Source organism: Hyperoodon ampullatus (assembly GCF_949752795.1).
Source record: "Hyperoodon ampullatus genome assembly, chromosome: 6".
NCBI lineage: Eukaryota > Metazoa > Chordata > Mammalia > Artiodactyla > Ziphiidae > Hyperoodon > Hyperoodon ampullatus.
In genome coordinates this window covers 58405436-58418394 of record NC_136919.1, presented here as the reverse complement: position 1 = coordinate 58418394, position 12959 = coordinate 58405436, and the positions used below count along the sequence as shown (strand labels likewise).

At 38.5% G+C, this 12959-nt stretch overlaps 1 protein-coding gene across 1 annotated transcript in view; it reads right to left on the bottom strand.

Moving 5' to 3' along the window:
* HAUS6 (HAUS augmin like complex subunit 6) overlaps positions 1–12959 on the bottom strand; it is a gene marked incomplete at both ends in the record, with an annotated part of 43858 nt that overhangs the window by 18481 nt on the left and 12418 nt on the right. Inside the window, 4 exons of the mRNA XM_079706981.1 lie at positions 979–1081; positions 3410–3536; positions 4277–4470; positions 5911–6081. Of these exons, the coding sequence (XP_079563107.1) occupies positions 979–1081; positions 3410–3536; positions 4277–4470; positions 5911–6081 (595 nt within the window). The remainder of the gene's footprint in view (positions 1–978; positions 1082–3409; positions 3537–4276; positions 4471–5910; positions 6082–12959) is intronic.

Genomic DNA, 12959 nt, shown 5'->3' with positions numbered 1-12959 from the left:
ACTAGTGTCCTCCCCACATACACCTGACTCCCAAACCAATCACCTATCCTAGCTGTGTTCATCCTTTTTCTTCCTAAGTCCTGTGCTAACTGCTGCCATGACCGATGGCCTGCCTAAACTCAACTGTGACCTATACTTATTACCTGCTCCAGATCGGCTACATAATTCATACATTTTTTATTCATTTATCCACCTATCTACCTTACATTTACTGAACCCAATAAAAATTTCTTGTATACAAGTACCAGGCAATTGGTGAAACTGAGTATGAAATGGATATTAGATATTGTAGAGAAATTAATTTTTTAGGTGTGATAATGGTATGATATTTGAGGAAACTGAATGAGATCATTATTAATTTTAGGTGTAATATCAGTATGGTAATTAAAGAGGAAAAAGTCCTTATTTTCATGGGAATGCATGCTGAAACACTTAGAGTGAAGTGTTAAGGTCTCAGACTTACATGGTTTAGCAAACAAACATACACATTTAAAGCAAAAATCTCAACTGTTGAAACAAACAACAGTTAAGTATTCAGGTAATTAGTGTACTATTCTTTCATGTTAAACAATTGTGGGGTTCTACACAAAACTTGTAAACAAATATTTATAGCAGCATTACTCATAATAGCCAAATGGTGGAAATAACCCAAATGTCCATCAAAGGACGAAAAGATCAACAAAATTCGATTCAATCATACAACAGAATGTATTCAAACAAAGTAATAAAGTATCGATACATGCTACAACTTGGATAAAGCTTGAAAACACTGTGCAAACTAAAAAGCTGTGCAACTGAAAGAAAGGAGACACAAAAAGCCTCATGGTTAACTGAGGCTCATATGACTGAAATGCTTTGTGCATTTCACCACAGTAAATAACTGGGGAAAAAAACATGAAAGTTTATAAAAGAACTGTTATCATAGTGAGAAATATTAATGACAGGGAAGTTTAAAAGAGAAAAAAATAAATAACCAACCTGGAAGTGAAGCAGGGTACTGCAAAAGAATACTCTTCGCATATGCTTCTTCTGAGGCAGGATCAAACGAAAGGGGAGACATAGGTGGTAAAAGATCCACAGCCTTAAAACACAGAATTTTTTATTTTGAAATATACACACTTTACTCAGTACCACAGTAACAATACTAAGTAAATCTATGAATGGATGATTTTTTTTCCCCTAACGAAGAAAGAATTAGCAAACATACAAATTATCCTGTAACTATTAACTAAGGAGTATGATATTAGGAACAAGAGGGCTACTTTGCCCTCCAACTTTGCCTCAAATGTAATAGTACCTTTAAAGTAAAGCGGAATGTCTCAATTTCTTTTTTTTTTTTAATGTAATCCTTACTGTTACCGGCCAAAAACTCTGGACCTAAATCCTGTTGTCTTTGTTGAAAGATGAACCAACTGCACAGAAAGGTTTGAGATGCACTGGCAACAAAGTGAGACTTGCTCTTCACCGAGATCAGAAGTATTAAAAGGGGACTGACTGCACATTGTCCTTGTTTGAGTCACTTATTAAATGCCACTCGGACTTCTAGCCGGGGTGTGTCCCATGGAGACTCCCCCCCACCCCACCCCCTGCCTCCCGCCATAGCTGTGAAGCTCAGAGCAGTGCTTTGCAACAAACTAAATTCTCAACGTGTTCATAGGGATTGTGGGGCTTGGTCTTTGGTCAAAGCCTTAGCCATTCTGAGGAGTCCTACCATATTTTTGCTTCCTGCTCTATCTAGTAGGTCTAGTGTCCTGGGTTTGGGGTGAGACATGTGGACTAGAGCTGTTAGATTGCACAGGGGACTGAGTGTTCTTCATGTTCTGCATCTTCGGGCGTGCACAGACCCCCAGAGGATACGGTCCAGGTCCCTTCGTTCTGACGGGGAACTTTACCATGTCGAGCTGTTGTGTTTACCATGTGCGTTCGTTACCTTTTCATCCTCATCTTTCTCATCAGAAACTTGTGGTTTTACTCTTTCAGGTTCTTTTTCTTCTGGTTTCCGTTTGCTAGCTAGATCTTTGGGTTCACTTTTGTGCCTCTTTTCATCTGTCTTCTCCTTCATTCATTTCAGCCTGAGCTCCTCCGGGCCTCGCATCTCTGTCTGGCTCCTCCTTAGATTTCTGTTTAGGTGCTAGTCCTTCGGTTTGACTTCTGAGTCTATTTTTTTCCTGGAGGTGACCAGGCTTTACTTTATCATCTCTTTCTTCTTCTTCCACGTGTGTTCCTGGTCTTACTCTTCCCGGTTCTTCTGCAGGGAACGGTCCAGCAACCTGTTCTCTGGATGTAACTCTACGTCACTTTTCCTCCTGGTCTTTTTCTTCTTCATCGACAGAATCATCTGATTTTGATTTTTCAGGGTCTTCCTCAGGCTTCCGTTTGGCAGGGCCCCTTGTGAAATGAGATGTGACGGTGATCTGCCTAGTAGTTTGCCTTGTAATCCTGGCGCTACATGAGACTTCAGATTTTGTTTCTCCATCGGACTTGCTTCTCCTGGGCATGCAAAGTTTGGAAACACGTCTGGGGGACTTGTTTTTCTCTGCTATTTCCACTCTGCGGTCCTCACCATTTGTCTGGCTCCCGTTTTCTAGACATCCATTCACTTCCCGACTGAAAGCATGAGCTCCGTTCTCCAAGGACAAATCTTTATTTTAAAGGGATTTGGGGCTTCCCTGGTGGCGCAGTGGTTGAGAGTCCGCCTGCTGATGCAGGGGACGCAGGTTCCTGCCCCAGTCCGGGAAGATCCCACATGCCGCAGAGCGACTGGGCCCATGAGCCATGGCCACTGAGCGTGCGCGTCCAGAGCCTATCCTCTGCAACGGGAGAGGCCACAACAGTGAGAGGCCCGCATACCGCAAAAAAAAAAAGGGGGATTTGACTTGAGCCAGGTAGCCCTCCTCTGATAATTCTTCTTTATGTAATTTGGTTTCCAAGTCACATAACTGATTCTTTATTTCTGTCTGCAGAAATTCATGCAAGAGATTCCATTTCTCCTTCACGTGTTCCTTTTCTGCTAAACTATCTCTTTCCAAATCTTTGAGCCAGATGGTCTCGAGGATTTCGTGAGCAGTATCGTGGGGTTTGTCGTAGACCAGCAGCAGCCACGGGTAGACAGCGGGCTCAGCCCCCACAGGCAACTTGAGCCTCAGCGCCAGCTTCTCCCTGATCTCATTTTCTTTTTAATACAATCCACTGAATCTAAAAATATTAACTATATCACAACAGCAGCTTAAAGAACATTCTAATATGTATTTAGAAAAATCACAGAAATCAAAATATTTGTACTTTAGGCTCAGATGCAAAGATGACAAGCATACACACATATAGCATTTCCAGGTCATTTGTAACACGATAAATCAAGAGTTTGCAAGAGATTTAACTACTCTCCAAAAGTCAAGTCAATATTACTTACTGGAGTCCAACCTTTAATTAGACTGAAAGGAGACAGGCCGAGAAATTCTTTCCAATTTTTATGCCATTCTTCTTGTTTTTCAACAATAGAATGTCTTATAGTTGTGAGATCTTCTTTTATTTTATACCTGTAACAGCATAAAAAAGAACTTCATTCAAAACATGAATATATAAAAAGAAGCACTGAGAAAAAGTGTTGAAGTAAGAATACTATAGCTCATAGAGAAAGGGCAGAAAGTATAACTGTTAAGTTCAACCAATTCAGCACACCTAAATTGCATAAACTCTCCCATTGAGAGTTCAGAATCTAAAATACCTTCTTTCCTTTTAACACCAAATAGCAATCATACATCTATACTCCATTTATCTCTAAAAATATTGGGTTGGCCAAAAAGTTCGTTCGGGTTTTTCCCTAAGATGTTACGCAGACGAACTCTTTGGCCAACCCCATACAATTTTTTCCTGGTTCTGAACTCAAGTTGAAATTCTACTCCTACTCTCTATCCATTTCTAAAGAGAACCCATACCTCCCAGTCACCCTGCTCAATACAAACAATTTTTCTAAAACATGGTTTTATTAGTAGACCCTACAAAAGAAAAGCTAGAGAAGAGTCAGAATTATTTGATAAAGAATTATCACTCAGGGCAAATAATATACTCCAGACAAAAGAAAACTACATTAATTTTCCTTGCTACTTCATGTGTCTCTCTAGAAGTTGGTGACATAAGGTTTTTGAGTACAAGTAAAATTTTCACACTTGTTTGCCAAAGCTACTGAGTTGTTAACTAAACAAGAGTTGTGCTGAGAAATTATCAAAACCACCCTACTCCTACCCCAAAGAAATAACAGAAGATCTTTCTAGTGTACCTCATATGCTTCAGATCTGACAGTCTTTCTCTCTGAACTTTGGTCTCTTTTTCAAGGAAGTGAAGGTCTATTGTCAGTCTTGCTTGGTTAGCCTGACAATGTTCATATTTCATTACTTTCAAGACTTCATTTAATAACTGAATAACTGTTAAGAGATTCAATTTTCCAGCCTCATAAACATTTCCTATGTGCAACTGAAAAAAAAAAAAAAGTGGTGAACTATAGATTGTTAACATAATAAAATGCTACAAAAATATATTTACATTTTTCACTATTATATAAAAAGGTTACCTTAAAAAAGAGTGGAAAAAAAGAACGAATGTCTACCCAAAAATAAAACTATGTAAATAATTCTGGCCCAAAGAAAACTACTGTGGAAGAATTAACACGCCACGCTACATTTTTATATCATGCAAAAAAGCTGAAACTAGAATAAAAGAAATGCAAATAAATGGAAAGCAAAATAAAGACCGAGGAGAAAGATCAGGTTTGAAGAAAGATCATGAATTCATGTTTTACCAAAAGTTGCAAATTAAAGGACCCCTAAAGGTTGATTCCAAACTTAGACATGTTTATTTGGCCTGCACAGTTCCAATGTTTTAAAATCATCTGAATTAGCTGCTAATTTTTAAAATCACAGATTTCACACAAAATTAGTTCCCCAAAGATCTCATCATTTCCTACTTTACCTCTATTGTTACACATAATTAGCATACTTCATCTATATAGTATTACCTGCCTAGCCCCTGTAGGAATCTGAGTTTACAGATCCTGATTTTTATGTACTCTGAATTTGAAGTGCCTGACATGTTACCTATTAAAGTGAAAACTCTTCAGGGTCACAACAATATTTTATCTTTATATCCCCTTCACTATAATAATACCTGGCACATAGGAGATGCTCAAAAAATTTTAAGTTTACTAAGAAAAAAAAAACGTAGGCTATTCAGATGGAAATGTCCCATAAGCAAGTGGAAATAATTTGATGTAGTTTGGGTTGAAGGGGAGAGACTGGAAATACCAATCTGGTAATATTATTGTATAGGAGGCTGATGAAGCCATAGAATTGGGTAAGAAAATACAGATGAATTTATAATGGGGGAAAGAAAAGGGGCCATTAAAGGAACCATGGGGAACATGTTCATTTAAAAGTTAGAGGAAAAGGAACCAGTGGAAAACTGGAGACAGCAGTCTGAAACACCACAGGAAGGCAAAGACACTGAGATCACAAAAAATAAAGGAAGAAAACACTTTAAAACATTTAATAGCATCAAGATGAATGAAAAACGAAAGAAGAGTTTTTAAAAAGAAATTTAGCATTCAGGAGATCACTGGTGCTCTCTTTGAGAATTTATAAAAAACTAAGTATCATATCATCTTCCTACTAAGTACCTTCTACTCTCTACACTATATGATGTAGCACCATACAACGTATGGACAATGAATAAAGGTTGATAAATGTGAATATAAACACCTTTAACAGTACCCATCTTTATGAAAGATTTACCAGATATATTCACAAAGGTAAATTCTGAAAACAGTAGAAAAACATTGTGAGAAAAACAATATACAATATATAAAAAAATTATGTGAAGGGAGTTTTCTCAAAGCTCCCTTAATTATCGAATGCTTACCTGACATATTTGTTTCTCAATTTTGTCAAGTAAGAGCCTTGGAATATTGATAGCAACATTAGTTCCATCTAAAGTATATTGGTTAACAACACTAAGGACTGAACTAACAACTTCTCTCTCTTTTTCCAAAACCATGAGTGTTTCATTCACTGAAGCCCACAAAGACCGAACCTTCGAAAACAGAGACAAACAAATTATTAAAGTCTATATATAATCTATACATAAAGATATGTAAAATACAAATATATGCTCATTTCTAGGAACAAATTAGGTATTCCTGGAATGGTTTCTGTTAAGAAAACTAACTATTTTAACAGTCTAAAAGCACTGATATTACTTTCAAGGGCACTTTAAAACTAAAGAATTTCTCAGGAGAATCTAGCCCACTATGATTTGCAAAACATATCTAAGAAACCTTACACTACGGACATGCAATTAGCATTTCCTGTATTCTGAGATGCCATCAGGGAAAATAAAAGATCTTCAGGAGAAAATGAAAACATTACACATCAATTTTAAGAGTCATTCAAGTTTCAAAAAGTTAAAATGTTGAAAACGATATATTAACCTATGTTTATTAAATTCACATATAAGAATTTCACAGCACTCCTATTTGTAATACTCAAAAACTGCAATCAACCCGAAGAACTACCTTGAATAAAAAGTATACTTTCCTTTAATCATAAAATAGAACATTATACAGCAATGAGAATGAACACATACAACAGCATGGATAAAACAGCATGAGTGAAAGAAGTCGAACACAAAAGAACGTATTCTAAAACACTCCCCATTTACACAAAGTTCAAGAATGGGCAAAACTAATCTTTAGCATAGGAAGTGAGGATAGGGCTTCCCTGGTGGTGCAGTGGTTAAGAATCCGCCTGCCAATGCAGGGGACACAGGTTCGATCCCTGGTCCGGGAAGATCCCACATGCCGCGGAGCAACTAAGCCCATGCGCCACAACTACTGAGCCTGCACTCTGGAGGCCACAAGCCACAACTACTGAGTCCACATGCCACAACTACTGAAGCCTGTGTGCCTAGAGCCCATGCTCCGCAACTAGAGAACCCATCGCAATGAGAAGCCCACACCCACGCATCACAACGAAGAGTAGCCCCCGCTCGCCGCAACTAGAGAAAACCTGCATGCAGCAATGAGGACCCAATATAGCCAAAAATAAATAAAATAAATTAATTTTTAAAAAACAAACAGGGCTTCCCTGGTGATGCAGTGGTTGAGAGTCTGCCTGCCGATGCAGGGGACGCAGGTTCATGCCCTGGTCCGGGAAGATCCCACATGCTGTGGAGCGGCTGGGCCAGTGAGCCATGGCCGCTGAGCCTGCACGTCCGGAGATTGTGCTCCGCAACGGGAGAGGCCACAACAGTGAGAGGCCCGTGTACCGCAAAAAAAAACAAAACAAAAACAAAAACAAAAAAAGAAGTGAGGATAGTGTTTACTCTCGGAAGGAAATGGTCATGAAAGAAAGGGGGCTCAATGCTCCTGGGGTGATGGTAACATTCTGTTTCTTTAACTGGATGCTGGTTACATGGATGTGTCCACTTTGTGAATTTTGTCAAGCTTCACACTTATGATTTTTGCACGTTTTTATATGTATGTTATGCCTCAAAAGAATTTACGTAAGTGGGAAAGAGGAGGGGAAATACACTAATTATATTTGTGTTAGTGTCTGGGTCTTCTCACAGTACAAAGTAAAGTTGTTTCCCCAAAGGAAGACTCATTGGCTGGCCATCTAAAGATCTCACAGGATGGCATTTCCTTGGTGAACATACAAAGATCCAGGATCTGGTGCTCAGATTTTTCAAATCTAGAAAGTTTACCTTCTCAATGGCTCAAAGTTGACTGGACTCAGGGAAAACTGAACATTACCCAAACTCAAGAGAGACTGCTATGAAAACTCTTAACGGGTTTCATACCAACCTAACCTATTAAGCCTACAATCAAAGATACTACATTCAGCAATAGGAATATTCATATTCACTAAACTGGAGGCTCCATAAAGGAAGTGACTCTGTTTTCTTTAGTGCTCTAGTCCATAATATCTAGAAGAATGCCTAGCAAATGGCAGGTGATCAATAAATATTCACTGAATTAATGAATAATTACTTCCTGAGGAGGGCACGCACCTTTTCCAGCGACAAAGTGCCTAAAAAGCCAAATTAATACCCCAAAGCAGCTTGGTGACCATAGAATCAGAACAAAGAGCTTGAGAGAGATTTCATCCAAACACAAAGGTCTAAGAAAACACTCTTACCCACATTTGTTAAAGCCAACCTCTGAAAGCCTCAGATCATTTATATCTGCCAGATTCCTCTCTACTGCCACGTCAGCCTCAACATGACTTCTCATCGTTCTTCCATACTTACCATCTGCCTTCACGTAATGTATTTTATTTAGATAAATATTACTGATTAAGTTAGAATCAAGCTGAATTTTCCCTACTGGCATGAAAGATTTTAAATTAACCAAATTTAAACTGGTTAATTTAAAACTACTTTTGTATATATTTAGTCTGATAGATTATAAGCTAATTTTTCCATTATATTCAAGTCTTTTAAAGGCACCCCGTTAATACTTTTATACATATATCACTTATAATGAGTAAAAAAAAGAAAAACAAACAAAACACTGCTACAAAGAGAGAGATATGAGTTCAATTAAGTAAACACTGCATAACACAAAAGAAAGATTAAATTGCTCCCTTCAAAAGTTGTCTTGACCAGTCCCTCCCATCAGGAAGCTTCCACAAGCCCCTTAGGTAGCCTCATCCACCAGAGGGCAGACAGCAGAAGCAAAAAGAACTACAATCCTGCAGCTTGTGAAACAAAAACCACATTCACAGAAAGACAGACAAAATGAAAAGGCAGAGGATGGAACAGATGAAGGAACAAGATAAAACCTCAGAAAAACAACTAAATGAAGTGGAGATAGGCAACCTTCCAGAAAAAGAATTCAGAAGAGTGACAGTAAAGATGATCCAGGACCTCGGAAAAAGAATGGAGGCAAAGATCGAGAAGATGCAAGAAATGTTTAACAAAGACCTAGAAGAATTAAAGAGCAAACAACTAGAAGAATTAAAGAACAAACAAACAGAGATGAACAATACAATAAGTGAAAAGAAAAATATACTAGAAGGAATCAATAGCAGAATAACTGAGGCAGAAGAATGGATAAATGACCTGGAGGACAAAATGGTGGAAATCACTGCCGTGGAACAGAATAAAGAAAAAAGAATGAAAAGAAATATAGACAGCCTAAGAGACCTCTGGAACAACATTAAACACAGCAACATTCACATTAAAGGGGTCCCAGAAGGAGAAGAGAGAGAGAAAGGACCAGAGAAAATATTTGGAGATTATAGTTGAAAACTTCCCTAACATGGGAAAGGAAATAGCCACCTAAGTCCAGGAAGCGCAGAGTCCCAGGCGGGATAAACCCAAGGAGAAACATGCCGAGACACGCGCCGAGACACACAGTAATGAAATTAACAAAAATTAAAGACAAACAAAAATTATTAAAAGCAACGAGAGAAAAACAACAAATAACATAAAAGGGAACTCCCATAAGGTTAACACCTGACTTCTCAGCAGAAACTCTACAAACCAGAAGGGAGTGGCACGATATATTTAAAGTTATGAAAGAGAAGAACCTACAACCAAGATTACTCTACCCAGCAAGGATCTCACTCAGATTCAAAGAAGAAATCAAAAGCTTTACAGACAAGCAAAAGCTATGAGAATTCAGCACCACCAAACCAGCTCTACAACAAATGCTAAAGGAACTTCTCTAAATGGGAAACACAAGAGGAGAAAAGGAACTACAAAAACAAACAAAAAACAATTAAGAAAATGGTAATAGGAGCATACATATCGATAATTGCCTTAAATTTGAATGGATTAAATGCTCCAACCAAAAGACACAGGCTTGCTAAATGGATACAAACACAAAACCCATATATACGCTGTCTACAAGAGACCCACTTCAGACCTAGGGACACATACAGACTGAAAGTGAGGGGATGAAAACAAGATATTCCATGCAAATGGAAATCAAAACAAAGCTGGAGTAGCAATACTCCTATCAGATAAAATAAACTTTAAAATAAAGAATCTTACAAGAGACGAGGAAGGACACCACATAATGATCAAGGGATCAATCAAGAAGACATAACAATTAAAAATATATATACACCCAACACAGAAGCACCTCAATATATTAAGGCAACCGCTAACAACTATAAAATGGACAGATCATCCAGACAGAAAATTAACAAGGAAACACAAGCTTTAAATGACACAACAGGGGGCTTCCCTGGTGGCGCAGTGGTTGAGAATCCGCCTGCCGATGCAGGGGACACAGGTTTGTGCCCCGGTCCGGGAAGATCCCACAACCCACGGAGCGGCTGGGCCCGTGAGCCGTGGCTGCTGAGCCTGCGCATCCGGAGCCTGTGCTCCGCAACAGGAGAGGCCACAACAATGAGAGGCCCACATATGGAAAAAAAAAAAGAAAAAAAAAAGTCTTCCAACAAAAGTCCAGGACCAGATGGTTTCACAGGTGAATTCTACCAAACATTTAGAGAAGAACTAACACCCATCCTTCTCAAACTCTTCCAAAAAAAACTGCAGGGAAAGAACACTCCCAACTCATTCTACGAAGCCACCATCACCCTGATACCAAAACCAGACAGAGATACTACAAAAAAAGAAAATTACTGAGCAATATCACTGATGAATACAGATGTAAAAATCCTCAGCAAAATACTACCAAACAGACTCCAGTAACACGTTAAAAAGATCATATACACCAACATCAAGTGGGATTTATCCCAGGGATGCAAGGATTCTTCAATATACACAAATCAATGTGATATACCATATTAACAAATTGAAGAATAAAAACCATACGATCATCTCAATAGATGCAGAAATGCTTTTGACAAAATTCAACACCGATTTATGATAAAAACTCTCCAGAAGTGGGCATAGAGGGAACCTACCTCAACATAATAAAGACCATATATGACAAACCCACAGCAAACATCATTCTCAATGGTGAAAAACTGAAAGCACTTCCTCTAAGATCAGGAACAAGACAAGGAGGTCCACTCTCGCAACTATTATTCAACACAGTTTTGGAAATCCTAGCCACGGCAATCAGAGAAGAAAAAGAAATAAAAAGAATACAAATTGGAAAAGAAGAAGTAAAACTGTCACTGTTTGCAGATGACATGATACTACTACACACAGAAAATCCTAAAGATGCTACCAGAAAACTACTAGAGCTAATCAATGAATTTGGTAAAGTTGCAGGACACAAAATTAATGCACAGAAATCTCTTGCATTTCTACACACTAACAACAAAAGATCAGAAAGAGATATTAAGGGCTTCCCTGGTGGCACAGTGGTTGAGAGTCCGCCTGCCGATGCAGGGGACACGGGTTTGTGCCCCGGTCCGGGAAGATCCCACATGCCGCAGAGCAGCTAGGCCCATGAGCCATGGCCACTAAGCCTGCACGTCCGGAGCCTGTGCTCCACAATGGGAGAGGCCACAACAGCGAGAGGCCTGCGTACCGCAAAAAAAAAAAAGTCTCTCAGAAAGAGAAATTAAGGAAACAATCCCATTCACCACTGCAACAAAAAGAATAAAATACCAAGGAATAAACCTACCTAAGAAGGTAGAAGACCTGTACTCAGAGAACTTTAAGACACTGATGAAAGAAATCAAAGATGATACCAACAGATGAAGAGATACACCATGTTCTCGGATTGGAAGAATCAACATTGTGAAAATGACTATACTACCCAAAGTAATTGACAGATTCAATGCAATCCCTATTAAATTACCAATAGCATTTTTCACAGAATGAGAACAAGAAAGTTTACAATTTGTATGGAAACACAAAAGACTCCGAATAGCCAAAGCAAACTTGAGAAAGAAAAATGGACCTGGAGGAATCAGGCTCCCTGACTTCAGACTATACTACAAAGCTACAGTAATCAAGACAATATGGTACTGGCACAAAAAGAGAAATATCGATCAATGGAACAGGATAGAAAGCCCATAGATAAACCCACTCACCTACGGTCAACTAATCTATGACAAAGGAAGCAAGGATATACAATGGAGAAAAGACAGTCTCTTCAATAAACGGTGCTGGGAAAACTGGACAGTTACATATAAAAGAATGAAATTAGAACACTGCCTAATACCATACACAAAAATAAACTCAAAATGGATTAAAGACCTAAATGTAAGACCAGACACTATAAAACTCTTAGAGGAAAACAGGAAGAACACTCTGACATAAACCACAGCAAGATCTTTTTTGACCCAACTCCTAGAGTAATGGAAATAAAAACAAAAATAAACAAATGGGACCTAATGAAACTTGAAAGCTTTTGCACAGCAAAGGAAACTACAAACAAGACGAAAAGACAACCATCAGAATGGGAGAAGATATTTGCAAACGAATTAATGGACAAAGGATTAATCTCCAAAATATATATACAGCTCATGCAGCTCAATATTAAAAAAACAAACAACCCAATTAAAAAACGGGCAGAAGACCTAAATAGACATCTCTCCAAAGAAGACATACCGATGGCCAAAAGGCACATGAAAAGCTGCTCAACACCACTAATTATTAGAGAAATGTAAATCAAAACTACAATGAAGTATCACCTCACACCGGTGAGAATGGGCATCATCAGAAAATCTATAAACAATAAGTGCTGGAGAGGGTGTGGAGAAAAGGAAACACTCTTGCACTGCTGGTGGGAATGTGAATTGGTACAGCCACTATGGAGAACGGTATGGAGGTTCCTTAAAAAACTACAAATAGAACTACCATATGACCCAGCAATCCCACTACTAGGCATATACCCTGAGAAAACCATAATTCAAAAAGAGACATGTACCAAAACGTTCATTGCAGCTCTATTCACAATAGCCCGGAGATGGAAACAACCTAAGTGTCCATCCTCGGATGAATGGATAAAGAAGATGTGGCACATATATACAATGGAA